Source organism: Penicillium citrinum (genome assembly GCF_028827155.1).
Source record: "Penicillium citrinum strain IBT 23319 chromosome Unknown utg000003l:1.0-4596430.0:1.0-4598250.0, whole genome shotgun sequence".
NCBI lineage: Eukaryota > Fungi > Ascomycota > Eurotiomycetes > Eurotiales > Aspergillaceae > Penicillium > Penicillium citrinum.
Genome location: NW_026622688.1, coordinates 578,972 through 602,454, shown reverse-complemented (window position 1 = coordinate 602,454; position 23,483 = coordinate 578,972). Strand labels below are relative to the sequence as shown.

The following is a 23,483-nucleotide window of genomic DNA, read 5'->3' as shown; positions in this document are numbered from 1 at the left end:
CGCACCGCCAAAAATGCAGGTTCTCTCAAAGATGGCCAAATCAGAAGGTCCATACATGGTGCATTCGAAATTTCAAAGAAAGAACGCTGAAATGTTTTGTCTCCTTGTGACTCTGGGATTTTTTTACCCGAATTTCTGTTCTCCTGTTTCCAACCAAAGCCAAAGCCAGGACCCAATTTTTTCTCCTCCTCCCCCGTCCAGTCGAAATCGATCCAGCGTTCATACGAGGAAGGGGAAGGGTGTGAGAAAAAAAAAAGACGAGAGGACTGGCTTGTCCACGGTACATAGCTAGAAAACCGCTGAATCTCATGATAGAAAGAGAAGAAGAAGAAGAATGGATAGAAGACAGGGAAAGATGGCCACAAAATGAAGAGAGAGGTGAAAAATGAAATAAAAAAAGGAAAAAGTGAAAAGGATGAAAACGTGGAAATGAAATTTATACATGTAGATGGACGCAGGTGGAAATTTCAATTAAAATTCATACGCGAAGATCAGCGCTGAAGTCATATCAGTATAAACACTTTCAACTAGAATCAAAGACGGCGGCTGCATGACTTACCCGTCCACGTCGGCCTCCGCCAGACTGCCCTTGCACTGACTGTGCCTGAGCGTAGTATTGGGGAGGATATTGATACATCTGGGCAGGGTTGACTGCCGGACTGAACTGCTGCGGCGGGTAGTTCGGCTGACCAAGGACAGAGCCAGGGCTCATTTGACCAGGAGCAGCAGATAGGGGAGGCTGCTGAGTCTGCAGCGAACGAAGGTTGTCCATAGAAGACGATCCACCGGGGTACCCATAGTTGGCACCAGGAATTCCCCCATACATACCTCCGGGGGAGACACCACGAGCCTGAGCAGCGAGGTAGTTTTGGTACTGGAGTTGCTGTTGCGAAAGGGGGATGCTGGGGTCTTGCGGGAATCCAACACCATTCATACCACCAAGCCCATTCAAAGAATTTCCAAACCCATTGATACCATTAGCGTACGGATCAAGAGGGGCGTTGTTTTGGTCAGCAGAGATAGGACGTGGGCCCTCTTGACCAAGCATGTTCGTAGGGAGCTGTCCGCTGTATTGTCGCTCCAGGGGGGGCTGGGACGGGAAGTTGGTGCTTCCATGTCGAGATGACTGACGGTGCTGCGATTTTTCGGGAGTAGAGGAGTGGCTAGCTCCGTGCTCACGACCATGGTGCTCACGTCCGCTGCCACGAGAGGAAAGACCAACCTCATCCATGAGACGCTTGTATCCCTGGCTTGGCGAGGCCTTGAGCTTGGTGAGAACCTTGGACACATTCTTCACCACTTCAGTGCGCATCGACTCGTCAAAGAATGGGGTAGTCAAGACCTTGAAGATCAAAGTTGCGCCCGAAGTCTGATCGCTAAGAATCTGCTCCAGGACTTCATCGCCAGGGCTAAAGAAGAGAGCCTTGAGTACTATGTCCCGAGCTTCGGCCTCATTTCGCTGATTGATGACCTTAAGAACAGTGAGGTAGGCAACCTTGTGAGTGCAGAGGTGGACAAGGTGAGGAACAAGTCTAGGTGCAAGAACTGTTCGTCGGCGAGGGAACGTGCAAGTATCGAGGAACCAGGTGAGGAGCAAAGCGCCGTTGGCATTGGTAGCCAGTTGAACGCTATGGAGGGCAATGGCGGCGGCAAGAGTTCGCTGCTGGTCTTTCGATGCATGGTGGCTCTCCAGGCAGGCTCGCATCGCACGAGCTCCAAAGCGACCCTGGGAAACTTCCCACATGCGGCTCAGCATGGTTTCAAAGATGAAGTCGTTAAAGGGAGTGCCAAATCGCAAACAGCATTGCAATACATAATTGCCGTATTGATCCAGGAAGAGCGGGACTGTGTAAGGGCGGAGGGCATCCACAATCATATTCATCTGCGCTGGGCTCTTGGCCACATCGATAATCTTCTGAGCGGCCCAAGTTCCATTCTTGTGGACACCGATCTCTGCGAGGTGAGGAGCGATGTAGGAAAGCATTTGTTCCTTAGTCGATTCGGAACAGAATTCGAATAGCTTCTGGACAACAGTGTTACCAAGATAATCAGAAGACAGCTCAGCAATTTCAGGAAGCATGGCCCCGGCGGTCTCTTCGATCTCTTGGATTGAGCAAGCACCGTTGTCAATCCGCTTGCGAATGTCACGGAGGCGGGGGGCATCAAACATGCGAGTCTGACTCGGCTCAGGAATTGGTGGGATTTCATCCTCGAAGGCCTGGAAAGCAATGGCCTTTTGGATGCTGTTGTTGATGCGCAGTGTGTCGTCTTCTCCAGCTCCAAATTCTTTCACAATTTCCACCATCTCGGGCAGAAGGTCGACCAGGTCAGGAATGTGAGGCACGGTGTCGAGGTTGTTCGACTGCTCGACGTTGTCGGGGCCGATCTTAGACTTGAAGGTAGGATCAGGGGTAGGAGAAGACTGAATGCCATTCGCACCAGGAGTTCCAGTTGCGGAAGCACCGGGAACCTTTGCGTAGCCAATCCGTACTGGACCAGCGCCTGGGAAGATTTCCTTGCCATTGAGAAGGGACTTGGCTTGGACGGCACTCTCAATACGTTCGAAATTGACGAAACCGCAGTTCTTATGGGTCAGCACACGCGTGGACTCGATTTTGCCGTACATGCCAAAAATCGCTTCAAGGGAGGTCACAGTTGTCGAAACTGGGATGCTGCCAATCCACAACGCGCGTGTTGGGCCATCTTGATTGTTCTCATCAGCCATCTCGCCCGGTCGAACACCTACGGCGGCACCACCAGCTCCAAGACGCATCAATTGAACCGCATCGGAGAGCTCATCATACTCACCGTTCTCCGAAATGGGGAGATCAGCGGCGCTGAAGCTGTTATCGCCGAGGCGGGAAGGAGTCGCGAGGTAGTTTCGAATAGATGCCCGTTGAGGAGGAGCCTCCAAAATACCCGCAGTCCGGGCGCGAGGTCGGCTCACGTTTGCATGGCTAGCAAACGCCTGCACAGCGAGATTATGCTGATGGATTTGAGCCTGAGTGGCAGCAAGTTGGGCTGCTGTCGCAGCAGCCGAAGGTGTCAGGGTGCCCGAGGGAAGCTGAGAGTAGCGGCTCTCATACTCCAGGTCTTCGTCATCAGCATACTTCTCCTTTGCGTTAACCGAATAGGACCGGAATCGGTTATTGTTCTTCATCATCGCCAACTCAGCCAGGAGCGGCGGCAAAGCAGATGCTTGCTGCTGTTGCTGTTGCTGTTGCATAAGAGCTTCCATTGACGGCCGTGCCAGAGTCGCCCTCGCCTGCTGGGGAGTCTCCGCCAGACCCAAGTAGTCTAATGTCTTCACGTCAGAATCATTAAGACCGTCCCTTGAAAATGATGACTGGCTTGGCGAAGTCGGGCCTTCGGACGATCGAATACTAGTCAATGTAGTGGCTCGTTCACGACCAGTCGACCAGTTTGTAGAGAATAAGGACGGACCAAAAGGCCCACCTCCGCCCAGCAGACTGCTCCGCTGGGGCATCGAGCCAGCTCGAAGACGTGAGATCATGGCCGGGTTGGGTGGCCCGGCAGAGGTCGTAACTTTGGGGCCCGTGTCAATGCCGGATACGCCTGGGGGTCTGAATGGGCTGGTTGAGGGCGTTGGTCGAGAGGTCTGCGACATGAATGGCTGTTCTAGGTCCATCTCATTGAGGGTCGTCATGGGAGGAAAGCGAGAGGGAACTGTGCCCGCGCGGGCTCTGCGTCCAGAGCTGGGCAATTGGCCATTGGTTGTGGGAATCAGATCGGGGAAGCTATCCTGGCTGGGGGATTCGGGAATGTTTTCACGGAGCGGGGTGGAGTGGCCACTTGTAGGGGGGGCCCCAGATGCTGGGAGACACCCCTTCCTGTGCCTGAATCTCGCGAGCTCTGTTGTACCGTCAGATGTTAGTCTTCATTTATCTTCATCCAGACTGATGACGAGAGCAAAAGAACCACTGACCGCTTCGGGTAGAGACGAGTTCCCAGTTCATGAGAAGGGGATCCAGCCCCAAGCCTGGCAGAACCGATCGAACCTGATGGACCGAACGGTGATTTGGAAGCCCCGGATCCATGCAGGTCACTAGGAGAACTCCGACCTGTCGATGAACCCGACAAGGATTGGGAAGTGGGAATGTAGTTATAGCTCATCTGGCTGTCAGGGCGCGAAACCGGGAGCATAGCGAGGATGTTTTGGCTATGAGCCTTGCAAACCGGCAGATTCTCAGAGTCCAAATGAGATCTGAATCAATCAGGTGAATGTAGGTCTCCTGGTTAGACGCGTTGATTTGTCGTAACCATATGGTTGGTTCGGATTGAGAAGCGGTGGCGTAAGATGAAACGAAGAGGTTCTCGAATCGTCAGGGAGGGGGGGGGGGCTTGTAACTTGAAGGAACCTGTGGGTTTGCGAAGAGAGCCAAGTCAGCCGTGGTTGGTTCAAACCAGATATGTGTATTTCATGGAGGAGGAGGGGGTTGCGCAACGAAACGAAGACAGAGACAGAGAGGGTGGAGGAGGGGTTTGGCCAAGCGCTTCCACGCCGGCGAGGAGGGAATTGTGGGGAGTGAAATAATCAAGATGCATTTAATTGATTAAACTCACCGAAAAAGATGTAATAACAAGTGCAAGGATGAGGTGAATCCGATGCGATGTTTGCCTGTTGCTTATCTCACTTTCTTGCTCTCTCTCGTCCGTCTCTCGCTTGTTTTCGCTTTCACTTTCGTCGAAAAGGGCGCTTAGAAAAGTCGATGCATAAGAATGAAAAGCCGAGCCAGCAACCACGAAGGAGTGAGGACTAAAAGCCGAGCGAAAGAAGATGTGAATCACCGAAGGGATCGGAGGTGGCTGGAGAGAACCAGATGTTAGTTTGCGCGGCTCCCGGGAAAAGGCGAAGGAGAACCAAAGAAAGCCAGTTTTGGCGGGGCCTCAAATTAAAAGGATAACTGACCGAGAAGAATGACTCGCGAGAAGATGCAGAGATAGAAGGAGAAGGAAAAGGAAAAGAGATGAAAAGAGAAAAGGAAGGCAAGAAAAGAAAAAAAGAGAAGAGAAGAAAGGTGGGAAGACTGAAAGGGGAAGAAGAGTTGAAGAAGTGGAAGGGAGAGAAGAAGAAAGTTGGGGGAGCTGGCCGGATGTTCAAGGCAATATGTGGTTGGTGGAGAGCCTCTTCAGCTTCATCCCACAATCCATTGTTTGTACTTATTGATTTATACTCTAGTTTAGGATTCGAGTAAAGGTACTGGGGTAAATGTATGATTGAATTCATTCCATTTCACTCTACGATCTACTGTTGATTACTATACCACAATATACAAACAGTACAGTCCGTAACTCGGCACGGCTGTCAGTGGATAGACACAGCCCCATCGATGTCATGGACCCAACCATTTTCGAGTTTGTGTACATCGCAGCCTGGAGGTTCCTAAAGACCCGCCAAACATCCGATACTTATCAGAGACAGAAAGAGAGAGAGGGGGGGGGGCGCGCATACATAGTGTATGTATAATGAATGGTGTTGTGGATGTTGTGGAGAGAATTGGTCACAACTCATCCCCGGCATTCCCAGCAGCACATTTTGAAGATGCCTTGCCTGTCATGGAACACAGGAACCGTCCAACGGTATTGGTTCCTTCTTGAAGAACATGCAAAATCCAGTCCCTGATGTGGGATCAAAGCAAAGAAGCCCCGCATTCCGGATGCGTCATGCTTCAAATACACTGTACATATCCAGTCGAAATATCAGAAGTCATCCACCGCATACAATGTTGTATAATCCCACAGAGAATAGGTGCAAAAATATGTATGGGGAGGCCTGTCTGTCTGTCTAGGACGGTCCGGTGATGCAATTGCCTTATGCAAGGGACCCGACTGGGTGTCTTGATCCGAAACCGCGGAGGATACTGTTTTTTTTTTCTGGGTGTTGCGCCGCAAGGGATGGGTCAGGTACGTGTCCTTGTCCACGTCTTGCCCGGGTCTTCACTGGGTCAGTGTCACATGCAGTCTAGATGGCTTGCAGGTAGGATCATCCATGTTGGCGATGCAAGCTTTGTACAGTAATCTCCTTCGTACCATCGCAACCTTGCAATATCAATCCGTTTCTGAGCACTATCCAAAGCCTCGAGCTTCGGAATAAGCGGGTACGGAAGAACCGGAATTGGAAGCCACTTGCATCGCCCGAGACCCATCAGGAATTCCCAAGTAGACAGCGAAAAAGAAATCCCGAATTAGACTGTAGACTGTAGAAAGAGAAAGGAGGAGAAAAATACAAAACGACTGGAGTGTGTACAGTAGTACTTTGAGTGCCTGAGCGCGAGTGGCTGAAAAACGTGCCTTTATATCCTGAGGCATCAGTTTGCGCCATAAGTGGCTGTGCGTTTACCTCATCGGGTGCGACCAGTTCGCGCCTTCCGCGAAATGAACAAAGTCCCTCCCACGCGTGCCTGCAGTTTTTCAGAGTCAACCATCAACCTCGGCAATTTCACGGCGGAAACTCACCCTTCTTCTTTGCTGAGACTCGCATCGATCTACCTTCATGTCTGATTCTACCTCTCCTCCATTATCCTGATATATACAACCCCAAAGTACGTCATGGCGGATACGATGGAGGAGGATCCCTCTTCGGGTCTTCAATCCTCGGATGAAGAGATGGTGGAAGATACGGATGAGGCTGTTGTCGAGTCTCTGGTATCAGGACGAGCGAAGCGAAGCACAGCTGGACGTCATATGTCAGCTCTAATCGATGCCGCCGCCGATGATGACTTGACATTGCTGTTCGAGGAAGTGGAAGATGACAATGAATTCGACGTGGACGTGGAGGCTGCAGAGGAGGAGGATATGGGGCTAGACTCTTCTGACGACGACGATGATGACCAAGGACCGAATGCTCAGAATGACTATGAGGGTGAAAAGCAGCTACAGAAAGAGGAGCGCAAGAAGCGTCGGGCGCAAAATGACCTTCGCTTCCAAACTCTACGCAAACGAGTCAAGATCGATCCAACAGCCGTGTCCACTCCATCTGCTATACCTCCACCGCGCCCGAAGAAGAAATCTGAAAGGATTTCATGGCTGCCTACTGTCGAAGATGGCCCCGTGCGATCCTCATCACGACGGCAAACAATGGTCAATAAGGAAATGACACACGCTCGCTTAAAGGACAGCCAGGAGAAACGTATCCGAATTATCGCGACAATGAAGGAAGCCGAAAGGCGAAAGGCACATTTGAAACCCAAACAGATGTCACAAGAAGAACATCTCGCTGAGGCGGAGCGGATCGAGCGTCTAAACAGCAAGAGCCTAAACCGCTGGGAGAAGACAGAGAGGAGGAAAGCCGAGGAAAGGCGTGCTCGGATCGAGGCGCTACAGAATCGCCGCCTCGAGGGGCCTGTGATTTCATACTGGAGTGGCCTGGCTACGTGGGTGAATGGCCGTCTAACACGAGTGGGCAAGGTCGATATCAAAACCAAGCCGGAAAAAGACGAGAAGAAGAAAAAGAAGGAAAGCGACGAAAAGGCTGCGGTTGATGCACAAGGCACCCAGGGTGCGACGACCAAGCCAGGGGAGACGATAACGCAACCTGAAGGCGCTCCTCCGGCTACAGCTGTGCCCTCCGTGCAAGCCGCTGATTCAGTGCAACCAACACAGCCAGCACAGCCAGCACCAGATGCGCCTACGCAGAATGAGAATCCGTCTATCCCAGCGCCAGGTGAAGATGCAACTACACAATCTGCAAACACGCCCTCCGCGACAACTGCGGCAGAGCCTTTGTCTACTTCTGCTAAGGAGCCAGCGCACCCCAACCAAGGATCAGAAGTCAACACTGATGCTGAAAAAAAAACCAGACCGGCCAGCAGCGGAAACCTCCAGGAAAGCAAGTTCGTCAACCGGGGAGGTTGTTATTCCCGCCCAATCTTCTCCTAGTAGAGAATCACCGATGCAGCCTCCGACGAAACCATCCCCGTCTGATGGGACTGAGGCAATGCATTTGGGCCAATCTACGGCGCCATCCGATGCTCTCAAGGTCGAAACACCGGCACAAGACCCAGCAAACGTACCTTCATCAGGCGGTGATACCCAAATCACCCAAATCACCTCGGGAGAAACGCCCCAAGCTAGCACTGAAACAAAGGCTTCAGAAGCTTCATCAGACCACGTTCCAGATACTGCGCCCATTAATGCACCATTGGAGTCTAAGGCCCCTGCAGAATCGTTAGCCGATGCAGCCCCGCTACACACCACGCCACCCGCTGTTCCCGTAACGCAGGGCGAACCCAGTCTTCTTCAATCACAGGCCGAATCATCGAATGCGATCGAGGGGTCTCTTCAGCCTGAGGCGCCGCCACCCCCTCCAGTTATCGACCACACAGGCCGGATCCTCACCATCCTCGAGAATTTTGATGATCGGACGGCGCATAGTAAGAAGTACAGCATTTACTTTAATGCCAAGAAACCTCCGCGACTTACTAGTATGTTTGTTCCATTACTCCTTTTTTTTTTTCTTGGTTGTCCAAATAACTAACAGAGTGAAGAAATTTCGTCATCGCTATGTGTCATCACTTCATTACCTTCACGATATCGTGATCCTGAAACGTCTCTCCCATACGCCAATTCCTATGCGTATGGACAAATTCGCAAGATGTTATCGCAGGGGTATATTTGGAGCTCCATGCTAGGCTGTTTCGTTGGATCTGCCGAGACTGCCGCCCGCGGCGTGCCCGAGAGATTTGTTGGCAAAGCAATCAATGGCGTCACGGTCAAGCAGGAAGAGCCCAAAGAGCAAGAATCTCAATCGAAGGAGCCGGTCAAACCGAATTCTGAAACCACAGCTGGACAAGGAAATAGTGCGGCCGAACCGATGGCAGTGGATGGATAGGCCATGTATGATAATGTAACAATAACAATAGATACCCCAAACAATTTACCATCATAGTCTACCATAACAGTCTGCCAAAACAGGTTCAAGTTTAAACATCATTGACTTCATCATAATACTCTAAACCCTTTTTTTTCCTTTAATTATTATTATTTTGTTATTAAACTTCTATCGAAGGTACAACTTGGCCGAAGTCAATCCGTGGTTTCGTACGGAAGCGGCGGGAGTTTGTTGACGAAAAACAATGGAGGACTGAAAACTTTGTCAACATTTCCAGTAATGTCTCGTCTGACGTTCTACACTATTATCGAGTGAATACAGTTATTCCGAGTATATCTTCTCCACCCATTAGTTAATACGTGTATTGTTGTTGGGAGTGATGATGGCATGTTTCTTTTTTCGTAGACTCCACACGGATCTACGGTGGCAGCTTGGCGGATCGTCAGGATTTGTAAATGTTTGGAACGACAGTATTTTGTTAAATTAAAGGTTTGCCCCATATAAATTGTCATGGGGACTTCTGGGGATTTCTTCAGGCGTCTACATACTTTACTGTAGAGTAATCCACTTCATTTCGAGCCTGGCGGTTGTAGACGGGAGAATCACCCCCATCGACTCGAAACGGGATCTACGGTTGATCTACGAAATGAAGGATTGAGGATTCTAGACCTACAGTACATAGTGGGCGGTGGAAGAAATAGCTGTACTGTTACATAGAAAATGATTATTCTATGTGTCTTGTATATGTCTGTGTGTGTGTGGTGGAAAACAATGGGGTAGGTGACACCATCAACTACGTCAAAATAGGTACGCAAGAATCTTTACATCTTCACATATCACTACGTAGTACATAGTACATATGTTAGGGATAGTATCCCCACGAAAGCCAAGAAAGCACCAGAAAGATTCTAGACTTCTCCAACCTGCATGTAATTTTTCATCCGAGTCAAAGAAATGTCAAAAAAGATAAAGATTAGCGCGCTAGCCATGGAGGGCAAAGAACCCGTTTAGTGTTGACCTTGTTTGTCCAGGTCTAGACAAAACCCCCTCTACGTATCTGTGACTGAAGCTGAGGGGACTCTCTGACTCCACAACAAAGAGTAATGCCAATACCAGACCCGACTCGCACGGTCGTCAGTGTGGACGTATGATTGAACTCGACGTGTCAAGGAGGTGTCACGGTGGTGGAGACGAGATGGGGGGGGGTGTGTGTGGATCCAAGGCGTGCTCGAGCGGTTCTCGAACGAAGACGGGGTTGGCGTCATTTTTAGAGACGATTCTCCATTGTTTCCCGAGTGTTTCCCTGGGATAGTTTCCCTAGAATACAATGAAAGACCCTATGGATGGGCTTATATCCAGTACTGGGTTGTACGAATGAGTGGTTGTGGCGAGATCCTGGAAGATTACTACATGTATTATACGACAATGTGGTCCTTCATTATCGTAGGGCCCGACCGCAAAGATAAACTCCTGACTAGCGTGATCGAAGCACGCAAAACAGGGCAGGGACACTGTAGAGAGGGAGATCTAATGCCGAATAGAATCTGAGCGCGTTGGGCGAGCACGAGGATAAGAGGGGATTTGGGATTTGGGATTTGGAATTAGGGCTTCTCTCTCCGCTCAGAGCAGTAGAGTAGAGTAGAGTAGAGAGTACCTTGTGTACTATGTATAGTATACTGTACCGTAAGGACCCTCGGGTTGAGTACCTTGAATGCATTCAGTTGGTCAATGTCAATGGCAATGTTCTATTTGGGAATCAAGTCTAGAGCGCCGACTAATTATGGAAAAAAAAAAAAGGATGTAGTATGTAACTGTGTGAGTCAGGGTTGCGCGTCCGGATAAAGAGTGGACTTGGATAAAGTGGGGAGGGGGGAGGATGAAGTCTAGACCGGAGATCTTCGTGTGTGTGTGTGTGTGTGTGATGGCACAATCCATGCTTTATTTATTCTCTTCCTCCTCGTCTTCTTTTTATTCTTGTTCTTGTTAAACGAAAAGTTTCAACTGGTTGTTCTCACGCTAGCCATCTCTCTCTGAGTTTCTGTGATTAAATTCATTCTATCCGATATCCCACTGAACCTCCAGAGTAACCTAGTGGTTACTGTGCTATTGCTACTGTATGCTTATCTCCCCACTTGATATCATCCAATCGTGACTCTTCCTAACTCTTTTCTCTTATCAGTCGTTCTCTCTTCCTCTTCTTCCCATTCAACCAGAGATTACCAGAGAATACGAATACATATCCCTCGCTGCCCATCTGTCCATCTGCCCTGCTGCCCATCGATTCTTTTCATCACGGTCAGAATCATTGCACGCAATATCACAGATCGTCACATAACTCGTCTGCCCTACATTCGTCATTCAATCTCTCCTGCTCGTGCTAGTCTCGCGTGCTCCACCACCTTAAGCAGATCATTGGGTACTACACTTCCTCCACAAGACCCCCCTCCCACTGAAGGGATATCTCAAAAAGATAAGATAGTCTCAAAACGAGGCATTTGCAAGTCCTCTTCATAACAAGGCTTCACCGCCATCATGACTCAATCTCATCGTCGTTCGCCTTCTTCCTCTCATTATCTCTCTAAACCCAAATCTTCTTCACGTCCCATCTTACATCGTCGAGGCACTTCCGGTGCGAACCTGTCTATCTCGAAATTGGGCTCGGGTCATCATCATTCTCACTCCAATTCCTCTCAATCTCGTAAGGTGGACGAGAGTGAATTCGATATGGCTAGCTTCCTTAACTTCTGGTAAGAACCTTACCCTCATCTCTTCTACATTCTTGCTCTTGCTCTTGTGTTTGTTTTTGCTCGTGGTCTCTTTCATACTTCTCTTATCTCTGCTCTGCAGGGACCAACCCTGAAATCTCCCTTCCTTGCATGCCACTTCCCGCGAGGCGATGTCTTATCCTTATCATTCTATATTTATCCTACAACTTGCCTCTTCTTTTCTTTGATGATCCCAAACTATAAAGAACCCTGCTAATTCCCTCTCCAGTGCCATGTGCGAGAAGCAAATCACAGTCCCTAACAATACTCTCCTCTACTGCAGTGAAGGGTATGTCTTGATCCCCATTACCATGGACCATATATATCCATGATATCTCTATAATCCCCCTCCTAGTACAATCATACTAACAACATTCAGCTGCCGCCGCAAAGACTCCTGCAAACCTCTCTCCGCATCAATGCCCTCAATGTCAACAATGACCTCTACAACAACAACACCTCCATCCTCTCCCCCTCTCTCCCCCCGAACAATCGTCGCCCCAATGACTCCAACCCGAGTTCAAAGCAACCCTCCCTCCGCAAGGATATCACGCAAACCCTCCCACTCGACAAGCTCAGATCTCGACCCCACAGAGTGGAAGCCCGTAATAACTTCCACCCCAACCTCAACTCCACTCGCCTCCTCCGAAGCATGGAACTACCTCTCTCAATTCCACGGACCCGATCAGCCCCTCCTCACCCGCCGCTCTACTTCCCGCAGTACTACAAGTCTGCCCGGTCTAGCCGGTAGCACACCATCCCTCTCTTCATCCATTTCAAGCTCCGCTTCTGCATCGGAGTATCTGGGTTCTTATGAGCACCGTCCTCTTCCACCTCGACACAACCCTTCTTTCTCCGGTGCCGCGAAGGGCGTTCAGCTTGTAGTTCCTCATCTTTCGTCTGTTCCTGGCGTCGTCGTCGAAATGGTCGACAATATCCCCGTCAGTGACAGTGATGCAGGATCTATCTTCCCAGCTTCAAGCTCGGTCTGGGAAGACGAGGTTTCGAAACCGATTTCTATTTCTCGTTCTGCTGCGCGGACGTGATACACATCGCATCTTTGTCTTGAGCATGAGCTTGAGCTTGAACCCTTTTCTCTTTTTTTTTCTTGTTTTGTCTTTTCGTACATCGGTCTTACTTTGTCCCGATAGACTTCTGATTGATTTGCCCTCCGAGCGGGAGGTGATGGTTCATGGATAAGATTTGCTGGATTTATTGATTGATGAGATTGGATTGGACTGGATTGGATTCATTTCTTTATCGGTTCCTTTACGGATATCATAAATAGACATTTTAATGAAATGCATGTGCTGGATCACTTTCAAAAATCATTCCTTGGTCTATTGAGAGAATCTACCTTGATATATGTACAGTATATATCTTAAGTTGATCATTGACTATGATTGGTAGTATTATTTCGATATTGTTGTCGTGGTAGAGACTTCCAAATCTCTAGGTTACTTTGTAGATCCATGAGGTTATAGCATCAGCGCGGGTATCTATATCAGTTCAATGTCGAGTAGTATTATGAAAATATACCGGGTGAAAACTAGGGTGCTAACTCAAGCTAGATCTACCATAATCATTCCTCCTTAATAGTATACTCGTGGAGATGTATTCAGAATATCAAATAGTAGTTAATTGACTCGTCAGGTCGCCGGTGTACAGTAGAGGTCTACTGAGGAGACCCACCTTCGAAATATATGCTGTTTCACAGCAAAATCCCTTAACTTTACATCGTGAAAATTTACGATGATCACCACGATAATCCTACGATCATTACGTTGTCATTTACATCTCTCTAACCCATATTCATCCTTCCTGCAGACCATGCCCCTAGGAAGAGTAGGGAAGTTACAATTTGACACTCACTTTTGGTTCTACACTTGTACAATCTCCACGTGCAAAGGCTTTCATGATGCTCTGCTTGAAGAATACATCTCAACAAACTCCTAATTAGTAATTAAGGGCGATCCTCGTCTTTTACAGCCAAGACTATACATTCCTTTTTTTGGATTAGATGGGATATAATCTGATTCCCATAATCTGAAATGTTTAAGCATTTACGAAGAATGGAGAACAATTTGTTTAAAGATATACAGTCACAGAATGAAATCAGCATCATGAAATAATCTCTAACTAAGTTTTTTAAAAGGATATAACTTAATGAAACAGAAAAGCCCAACCCAGAAATCACAAAATAGAAAAAAGCAATCAAAGAATTGAAAAAAGACCACTCCCCCCTACCAAAATAGTATCTGCACAAGCACAATCCTAAATCAACTTCAATACTCTACCAATTCTCCTGGGGGGAGAAGCAGCAAGTATAGCAGCCTTCAGACTGGAGCTGAACCGATCCCTGTGAAACGAAATTAGTACAAATACCGCGAAATCAAGCATGAAAAGAAAAAGACGAGAAACTCACATAAGGCGGACCACACTGCGCCTCCTCGGCAGAAGGGAAACACTGACCCAAACAGAAAGAGTTACCCTTATCAGCACCAAATTTATGATGATTATGTGTAGGAGCAACGTTGTTTCCCGGGGAAAGTGGAGCCAGGTTATCTACAGGAGCAATATTACTCTGCGGTCCCATGGGAAGATTCTTAGCCTCTTCCTGTGCTTCGTTCAGAAGGGCTGGAGCATCAGCGGAAGGTGGAACGCCCATTCCACCGGCTGGAACACCGACATGAGTGTCTGGTGCAACGGCGGGACCATGACTAGCGGGAGGAGCCTGGTGAAGGTGTAGAGAGTGAATTGGACGGTGGGATGGCGTCGGTGTTGCCATGGAAAATTGCTGGGACGGGGTAGATTGGTAGGCGGCGTAGCCGTGACTGAGACCATGACTGTAGGCATGGGTGGACATTGGGGCGGCGAACATGCCAGAGACGTAGGGCATGCTTGAGGCTAGAGGTTTGATGGAATTCTTCTTGCCGGAGGCCATTGAGATCATGGTTGATGGGGTTGGGACCGGAGCAGAGGTTGGCTTTTGGTTACTGATTTGGTGCCAATGGCCTTCTGCTTCGAGGCCGTAGGCGTGTGCGACTTGTGGCACGAATGATGGCACGAATTGTGCGCTTGTTCCTGCTGCGAGCAGGGTGAGGAGGGTGAAGTGCATTTTGGCGGTTGGTGGTTGGCGGTTGGCGGTCGTCGGTGGTCGTTTGTTGTTGGCGATGGTTGAGGAAGACGGGTGGGCGTGGGCTGTTTAACTGTTAGGTTCGTGTTAGATAATTTAAGGGGTGGGTGTTGTTTTGGTGGTATAGTGGGCATTTTTGCGGCGCGTTGGAATGTGGTCTTTACACAGTACAGTACTACCTGGAACTCTCGGTTGATATCAATTAAGGACCTCATTGGGTGTGTTCAGTATATCTTGTGAGATGCACATTATGGATAAAACAAATCAACATCTTTCTTTGATAACATGATGGGACCTTCAGTACGATATTCTAGATATCTGTTGAGATGATAGGGTTGAGGTGTATACGCATCCCGCGATTCACCCTGCATTGTAGCATACCTCGGGAGGAATAAGCTAGTCCGGATCCACTATACTGACATGAGGAATACCAGGGCTTGTCTCGTATGCGAGTAAGTTGCTCACTGGGATAACAAGCATACTGGCAATAGTTTAAGTTAACTATACCTGGAGACATTGAGGGTCTTCGTGAATGGACGAGTTAGGGCTAATTTGTGTGGCGCGCGAACTAACGCTCAATTAGGCAAGAGGCGAATACAATACTAACAAGAACTTCTTAAGACTGGTGTCATTATTCAAGAAGTATAGACTTCTTGAAGATGTTGTCGGTGATCATCTTATAGTAGCTCGATCTACCCATCTGGCCGGAAGAGTAGCTTTGACTTTGAAGAGATGCGAGTTTGGCTTGTAATGATTTGTTGTTCTCCTAGGTTGCATAGTATCTATAGCTTGAAGTTTGCCCGACAGTAATTCATCTCAGATTTTACGCTTTACCATTACTAGTAGCCCTAATCGTAGGATGATAGTAGAGATGTTTTATCCTGTTACTTGAATGACCCGGAAGCCCTATTGGTACATAGTGACAGTGTGAAATAAGAAGAGTTCCCTAGTGAAATCTACGGTCTATGTCCATGCTTCTGCTCACATACAACGAAACCAAGTCAGATGAATTATTGATTAAAAATAATTACTGTCAACTGCCATAATAACCAACCTTAAAGAGACTTCAGTCCCTGATTAAATCATATTGTGAATACCCGCCCCCAGGGGTATAAGAACGGGCAATCAGCGCGTCATCGGAAATAATTTCCGTAAGGTGTCACCCTAAGCACGACACGTTGTGACTTCTATCAATTTCTTCATGTGCGAGAAGTAGTTGTTTTAGGCTCTGAATGGTCAAATGGAACGCATTGTATTGTTGAATAATTGAGATCTAGATCAGTCTCTCAGGCGAACTGTGGTCAGCTGTTCATGTGGCGAAGGAGGTTCAACCGAGCTGATGAAAGCCTCTTACTCGTTCTGTACGTCAGCAAATCGTTGGATTTTTTTCATTTCTAGCATGTGCCTCGATTGTTGAGGCAAAGATCCATAAAATGAACCTGTTCTTGTATGGTTTAACCTATAGTACTTGGCGTGTCTTCCAGTAATCTGGCTATAGTTCCGAACCGTATGTTTGTAATCTGTCAGTCACTTTGACCATCCATGCCAGGAACAGCTGTATCGATCGCCCCCTTCGGCTTGTAAAACCGAAATTCCTCTCTATCATGGGGTGGCCCTTTATATCCACTCACGTCAACTCCGGATTTGAGCAGGGGCAAAGCTTTCCATTCGAACCTTTTCTTGCCAAATCCTTTTTCTTGGCTAGTCGATAGTTTCATCGATGGGAAAAAGTCGCATCATACATTAACCGGAAAAAGTCGCATCGCTTCTCTCCTTTCTGCGGCAAGCCACACAACTGATGGAAAGCCTCGCCTTCAGATCTCAACTAACAGCATCGCTTTTGCTCGTCCGGGCTAGAACGATCGGTTTCAATGTTGAGCAGTTCCTATCTCTCCATTCTCAATTCCGTGTTTAGATAGAAGTGGCATTTGGTGGAGCCGCAGCCCCAATAGCTTCGCCAGGAACCCTTTTCCTGTACGGCTGGTGGCTCCAATTGGTGCCACAGCGGTCCCAGAAAGGGTTCCCTTTCTATCGTTCTCCCTTTGCCGGGTGAAGAGGTGTCTCGTTTCTCAATCAACATGATCCTGGCCGAACATCTGGGATGGGCACCTATCTTGGAAGACTTCATGGTTGTCTTTTGTGATTGTTCATTATCCTGCGTCCTCCCATTTGCTTCGTCTCTCGTCGGACAATGCAACGCAGCTGACATGGACAAAGCCGTTGACCAAGAACAGGATCATTCGGAACACACATCACTGACTAGACACCGTACTCCCATGAACACCTTAATCGTGGGAGCCAGCAAGACCACTGAAAAACAGCCGTATATTCCCAAGACGACAAATAAACGAGGTAGCCGCCACGACGCTACCACGTTGAATCTCCATGATGGGATGAGGACCACTTGTCCGACCGCGTGTCGGATCGAGAGACTGCTAACATGAAGATAGACCGATCCGAATGACAAGTACCGATGAGTGGTGCGAGAATCAGTCTCTTTGCAGCGCTTGAAAAGCAATGCTAGTTCACCATCCTGATCTTCGATTATTGCACGCCGACCGACGCAGTTGACGCTGCCAACCAGCTCCCAGTGCCTTGTGTGTTTATTTCAAGGTCAATGAGATAGGCATCAACCACCGTATATGCTTCGGAGATATTAAGATAATACCACGGATAAAAGTCGCCGCCTATCAAAGTCATAAACCCGGACGAAAATCACCTGAGATTTCCATGACACGAGGACAGGAGCAGCAGCAGGTTGAACGACAACCATCCCGAACGCCCGAGCGATATTGACATCACGATGCACTTTCCATGGCAAAAGCTTGGGACACCTAGAAGAGTTAGGAGCAAACGCTGCCACGCTCCATCTCCGAGACCACCGAGCCGTCGCACATCCACAATGGCTCTTCACCCTGATACAGGATCAACCATAATACCCCAGTTGATGCTAGTCAGCGAAATATTCATAGGCCTATGGCCCACGGGCTTAGCGAGTTCTCCAATCTCTCGATCCTATTATGCTCTTGCTCACAGCGGGATGATCGATGCTGTTTGGGATACCTGGGTCATCATTGAGCAAAGAGTATAGATCATAACCTATCAAGGATGACGCAAAAGGTGCAGCAAATATTAACAGATATCTGCTGTAATCACAAAGCGATGAAACGGCTTCTGTGAGCAGATATTGTCTATCATGCTTTCCCAAAGTCATCGATTTCATCGGCCATGATTGCATATTACCCACCAACAGGTGTTGCTATGAAACCTTTTTGAGTTTCCTTGTTTGCACGGTGCCGATATATTCCACTGTCCCGACGGAAACATGAAAGCTGTCCTAGAGTAGCTTTCAATTCCTGGGAGTAATCCATGGTGTCCACGCAGCCATCATCCCTGCTCAATGTGCTCGCACCGCACAAAGGTCATTTGATCCAGCAACACCCCGAGTAGTATGTTCTCCAGCACAACAAACCACTCGCATCAGTAGCCTTGAGGCTAATGCATAGCATCATCGGCAAGACACTTGAAAAGACGTTGCCTTTCCATACATCGTCGTCTGAGGGTGTCTCATGTATGCAATGGGACGAAATTTACTGAGGTCTAGGACTCGTGAGATCCATACCTCTGTCGGTGTGAGATTTTGCGTCAGTCCCCAAGAGGATGAAAATGGGGTATGGATCGTTGGTGACGCATCTGCAGAGTGATTCACGGGTCGGTGCTGGTCAAGGAGACTGTGAAAGTGGAGGAGAGCGTGAAGGTGGAGAAAACAGTGTCTTGCTGTTAAAGAAGCGAAGGGCGATGAGGCGCTAACAAAGGAAGTCTCGAAAAGGAAGGAAGGATTGTTCTATTGATGGAGAGAAGAAGGCACGAACGACTGGGAGTTGTGAGGATCTGCGAATAAAAGAGGGAAGGAGCGTGTTAGCAGAGTGGCCGCCCCTGTTTGGGAAAGAGCGAAGGTGTGAGAGGACGAACTCGAGTTGCTAAGGATTGACGACCACCGGCGACTCATCATTCTCTTTCCATCTTCATCAACACATCTATAGCTTCTTTCTCGCCCACTTCCTCCTGGCTGGGCTGCAACTCAGAATCCTTGTGCGGGACCTGAGCTGGCGAGCGAGCCTCAACCACGATGCACAGATGAACAGAGTAGACTGGGCTTAACCAACAACTACACAGCATCATCTTCATTGACCATTTAGCCATCAGGGTATACTTGCAGTTTTTTGTCCTTGCTACACCTTTCAAGGAGAATGGCTACCAGCAGGAAGGGGTTCGTTGAAGACTTGAGGTTCGAATGAGTGGTCCCTGGATTCACTATCAACAAGCAACAGCATGGGATGGTTCCAGCAACAAACCAGTATGATCGGCAAGCTTCAACGATACCCTTCTCGTGGCAAAGTCCTGGTCAAGTCCACCGCTATCAGATGATCAGATTCATTGCCTGCTGTCAAGAGCTTCCCAGATTGAGCCGAAGTTGGAAAACGTTGGTCTTTGTGGGGAGAGATAGTTGGTGCTAGCAGTCAGTAAGTCAGCAAGCCGAGATCTCGGGCCACTCCAGAAGCAGCACATCATTCAAGCCTCATCACTACAATTTAATTGAAAACCGCGAGATATATTCAACGAAAAAGTCTGGCCACCATATCACGTTCAAAAGACGAAAGTTTAAAAACCCAGGTGGATACTTATATAAACCTGGTCTTGATATGTACTGTACTTCAACGGTCCGAGGAAACAATTGGCCGGCACTTTTTTCCGCCGAGACGACTACGAACAATAGAACAGCATCGAATTGAAAAAGGAAAATCAAGTTTACCCGGCGCTCTTTCCAAGGCGTCGTCTCTGGCGTTTGGCGAGGAAGTAATGAATATAGGAAATGGATCAGCTGTCTTTCCCGGTTTCATTTGTCAAGATTGTGCCGGGCCGATGGAGCAGGATGAAGTCTTCGTATTTCACAAAGACAAACGTCGACATAGGCCGGGAGCGCAAAATGCAGACTTAAAGCAAAACCGTGGAGAGTGTCCCACCTTTTCCATTTTCCGCCTTGCCAACCATCCACGACCTGCTTAAGTGACGTGCATTCTCGACTGGTGAGAGATCCTTCCGGGGACCATTTTGCCACCGATATCTACTTCTTATTCCTAGTATGACCGACCGCTCTAAGTGGCCTCATCTTAACTACTGTATCTACCCCCTCTTCTCCAGGCACGCACCGCCACTGTGACTACATTACCATATAGCGGAGAGCCTTGGTTGATTCTTAATTTGCACTTCGTGACTCTCGTCTTTCTTCTTTTCTTTCTTTTTTTGTCTTTCGCCCTCTCTGTGAATCCCAATCGTTGAAGTCTTGTGGAATATGACAGGCAATTTCCATACTAACAGACTTGGAGTAGAAGCCCAGTCCCAACAGGAGACCCGCCACCTGTGACCATTCTTCGGTCTTACTTGTTGAGTCTGATCTAGATCGCATCAGTTATTCTTCATCAAGACCCTTGTCAGAGCAGAGAACCGTATATCACGACATTCATCGGACAATATGGCACCACCGAGCTCGTCCCAGAGTAGCCCAAAGTAAGAATCCCCTTCATCTTGCGCTTCCAGCCAGAGCCTCGTACTCCGCACTCCTTGCAGGTCCAGCCTCTATCATCCTCCCACCCTGCAGAGCAACGGGAGAGAAGATATCTCGAATCAGCCCGTTCCTTTTCCAGCACGTATACTCGTGAATGATTGCTAATGTTGTAATAGCGGCAAGAGTGCCGGCGACGAGGAGTACTATTCCTCGTTCCTGATCAAACTGCTGGCAGTCATCGGCCACGCAGACGAATCATCGGTAACCCGCGTAATTTCAGCGGTCCGCTCTGGGGCCTCGCACGATCAAATCCTTCAACTTGTCGAAGAAATCTCGCAGCGCACAAATCGGCCCAATGGAAGCGCATAAACAGCCAGACAGCCATTTAGCCCGTACTTTTGCAACGATGCACTCTCACCTGTCCCCTCCAACGCGTCCCCGACATGCACTTCCTGCGGCATGCAATTTCTTTAAATCGAAGAGCAATGGGTGTTGAAAAGCCATTTGGTGTGTTAAAATTTATCGCACGCCTCTGCTCATCAACATGCGGCTGTCTTAATGAACGTTCGGACAGGGTCGGGTTGCGAGTAACATGACTGGTACTCACGTATAGCCGAGAAGTTGTTTAGCAAATGAAATAGTCAATTTTGTGCCATGACTTCTTGCGTTCTTTCTTGCTTTGCTTAGTTTGCTTGGTTACCTGTCGCTTTCGGTTCCCTGCAGCTTCAGAATGATCATACTTTTTGCCAATATCCAGTATCTCGATCATTCAAGCCACTCATGAGCAGGGCATTATCAATCCTGCAAAATCAAGGTAAATATCGCAGCAAAGAAAAAATAGAGTGGATTCATACACGACGTTGCGCCATTCTATACCTATAGGTAGGTATCCTAAGTCCCGAAGCAAAACAAAAAGAGGGAGAGACGTGTTGGCAGACATGAGATGAAGAATTCGCCCCTGATATCATTTTCCAAGTGACATGTTAGTGCAAACTATTTTTTCCCGCATTATCCATGGATACAACAATGTGACTGGCCGGGGATAATGGAGAAAACTGGGGGAACGATGACGGAGCGCGCCAAAGACAATCATCAAATGACAAAGAAGTATCAGACGGAACCAGTACAAACCCAGTCCGAAGGAGAATAGAACACCAGATCTATTTTGGAATCACCAGTCATGAGCACCATCAACGGAAGCAGTGGCGAGAGACCGTGATCAAACTGATGCTTAGTGCCCCATTATCAAAAGTGAACAAACGTGGTTGTCTATTGCTTTTGATTAACTCAACTCCCCTAAGATGGAAGGGAAAGGGTCTCCAGAGCCAATGTGCTTGCGAATGGAGAAAGAATCCAGGCTAGCTTCAAGCAGTGGGAAACGAGCAGTCCATCGTTTTTGTCCATCGCAACGGGTCCATATAAGTCAAATTTGGGATATAATTCGGATCTTCAAATCTCATTCCGACCCTGTAAGCCAAGAGAGAGATAACGAGTGTGCAGACAGATGATGAAAGGAGGAAAAGAGAAGTTGTTCAAGCAGACGAGGACCGAATCAGGCTGCACGGATTCTATCTCCGGGCCATTAACAGTGGAGCACGCATTCTTCCGACACTGCAATGGCCAGTTCAGTTCAGGTGAGATGGAAATGAAATTAGGAGTTGAAAGAGGAGAGAAGAGAAAAGAAGAGAAAGGTAAGGTTCTGTTTCACATACCACAGTCGGACGACGAAGGAAGGCTACGGGGAAAGCATTGCCTATATGAGGCTGGTCTCTCTTGTGATGGAGCCCTTAACCACATCTTTTCCCTGCGAACTCCTTTCTTACAGAATTCTCAATTTCATCTTCATCTCGGCCACTGACCAATCCTCACGAGACTCACTCTGCAGCATAATGTCATTATAGATTCCAACTGTATACAACATCACCTACACACGTCCTTCTCCCTCAACCAGTTCAGCACAGCACAACGCCAGCACAACCAAGAAGAAATCCAGTCCCAAATGGTCCCATCCGAAACACTCAGCTAGATCCACTCTCCAAACCACCAGGTCCCTAGGATAGCCCGAGAGGAGATGAGATGAGATGAAATGAAATAACCTCATGTCAGCTGTTGACCTCGAGTCTTCTAGGGGTGCAGTCAATATGTTCGAAACCCACTAGAGTGTGTTATGGTGTGGTGTGGCAGTGGAGCATGCAGAGTATCCCGAATGATGAAGCAGAGAGAAACAGAACAGGGTCTTCCCAGAGTTGATGTCGAATAGACATCTCGATCGATCAGCAGGTACGGTGTATACGCAGTACAAATAACGAAATGCCATCCACCGCAAGCCGAGCGAGCATCACGACATACCAGCCCTTTACACGACTACGATATCGATCGACGCAGTACGCTAGAACGAAATCAAACAATCTCCTCATCCCCACGTTTCAAATTGCTTGAAGATCAGTCAAGCGTTTTGACATTCGGCTCAGAAAGATCGGGATAGGTTTGCCTGAGAACGCGTCCGGGTCTAAACCAGAGCTATCTGTCGAGCTTCATTTCCCTGGAAGAACGTGAAAATCATACCTTTGCTGTAAGATGGGAATAGAGCATAATGAAAGGAGAGATAGCAGGTTCAGGTTGAGCCCCTCGGTCAGTTCATCGGGACGCTTCATTGACGTGGTCTCGTGTTTTCAAGCCTACAGACTGAATATTAGGGTTTCTGGCGAGATAAGAAGAGCATCTATGCTGTGATTTTACAAGATGGAAAAGAAATATGGTATACACGGGTGTTATACATACTAGGTACCAAGAATCGTAGTAAAGAGGTACCTGGATTAGCGAAGCATTGACAATTTGTTACCAGCAGTGAAATTGGGAATCGTTTCAGAATGCTCATTAGGTATTTTGTAAGTATGTATAATTTTGATAATTGTGTGGAAATTTACGGTTACTGGCTTGTTCATTTGTTACAATGTTTCTAGTAAACATACTACCAAGCAATAATGTAGGACATGGATCCAGTACTATAACGCTACTAGTACCAGTATCATAGTACTGGATGAGAGCAGTCTACATCTCAACAACAATAAACTAATAGACTAAAACAATAGCACACTAATGTATTGAAGAAACATTGATTCGTAATCCCGTCCAATCAATTCAATTCTACTTTTAAGAAACCAT

The 23,483-nt window shown here is 48.1% G+C and overlaps 8 protein-coding genes across 8 annotated transcripts; 6 read left to right on the top strand and 2 right to left on the bottom strand.

The window, feature by feature from the left end:
* Positions 1 to 523: 523 nt before the first annotated feature.
* N7469_003488 (putative RNA binding protein Jsn1) lies at positions 524 to 4,164 on the bottom strand (the record flags this gene model as incomplete). The annotated part of the gene is made up of 2 exons (XM_056642408.1): positions 524 to 3,857; positions 3,947 to 4,164. 2 exons carry the CDS (start codon positions 4,162 to 4,164, stop codon positions 524 to 526), a joined length of 3,552 nt encoding a protein of 1,183 aa, XP_056501820.1.
* Positions 4,165 to 6,570: 2,406 nt separating this feature from the next.
* On the top strand, positions 6,571 to 7,899 carry N7469_003487 (transcriptional regulator family: YL1 nuclear protein; the record flags this gene model as incomplete). Its single annotated transcript, XM_056642407.1, has 1 exon — positions 6,571 to 7,899. One exon carries the CDS (start codon positions 6,571 to 6,573, stop codon positions 7,897 to 7,899), a length of 1,329 nt encoding a protein of 442 aa, XP_056501819.1.
* Positions 7,900 to 7,912: 13 nt separating this feature from the next.
* On the top strand, positions 7,913 to 8,851 carry N7469_003486 (putative signal transducer; the record flags this gene model as incomplete). Its single annotated transcript, XM_056642406.1, has 2 exons — positions 7,913 to 8,444; positions 8,508 to 8,851. The coding sequence occupies 2 exons, from the start codon at positions 7,913 to 7,915 to the stop codon at positions 8,849 to 8,851; spliced, it is 876 nt and encodes a 291-aa protein (XP_056501818.1).
* A 2,532-nt stretch (positions 8,852 to 11,383) lies between these two features.
* On the top strand, positions 11,384 to 12,662 carry N7469_003485 (uncharacterized protein; the record flags this gene model as incomplete). The annotated part of the gene is made up of 3 exons (XM_056642405.1): positions 11,384 to 11,598; positions 11,846 to 11,905; positions 11,996 to 12,662. 3 exons carry the CDS (start codon positions 11,384 to 11,386, stop codon positions 12,660 to 12,662), a joined length of 942 nt encoding a protein of 313 aa, XP_056501817.1.
* Positions 12,663 to 13,909: 1,247 nt separating this feature from the next.
* N7469_003484 (uncharacterized protein) lies at positions 13,910 to 14,734 on the bottom strand (the record flags this gene model as incomplete). Its single annotated transcript, XM_056642404.1, has 2 exons — positions 13,910 to 13,975; positions 14,042 to 14,734. 2 exons carry the CDS (start codon positions 14,732 to 14,734, stop codon positions 13,910 to 13,912), a joined length of 759 nt encoding a protein of 252 aa, XP_056501816.1.
* Positions 14,735 to 16,830: 2,096 nt separating this feature from the next.
* N7469_003483 (uncharacterized protein) lies at positions 16,831 to 17,196 on the top strand (the record flags this gene model as incomplete). The annotated part of the gene is made up of 1 exon (XM_056642403.1): positions 16,831 to 17,196. One exon carries the CDS (start codon positions 16,831 to 16,833, stop codon positions 17,194 to 17,196), a length of 366 nt encoding a protein of 121 aa, XP_056501815.1.
* Positions 17,197 to 17,654: 458 nt separating this feature from the next.
* On the top strand, positions 17,655 to 17,843 carry N7469_003482 (uncharacterized protein; the record flags this gene model as incomplete). The annotated part of the gene is made up of 1 exon (XM_056642402.1): positions 17,655 to 17,843. One exon carries the CDS (start codon positions 17,655 to 17,657, stop codon positions 17,841 to 17,843), a length of 189 nt encoding a protein of 62 aa, XP_056501814.1.
* Positions 17,844 to 20,285: 2,442 nt separating this feature from the next.
* On the top strand, positions 20,286 to 20,687 carry N7469_003481 (uncharacterized protein; the record flags this gene model as incomplete). Its single annotated transcript, XM_056642401.1, has 2 exons — positions 20,286 to 20,320; positions 20,495 to 20,687. The coding sequence occupies 2 exons, from the start codon at positions 20,286 to 20,288 to the stop codon at positions 20,685 to 20,687; spliced, it is 228 nt and encodes a 75-aa protein (XP_056501813.1).
* Between the last annotated feature and the right edge of the window lie 2,796 nt (positions 20,688 to 23,483).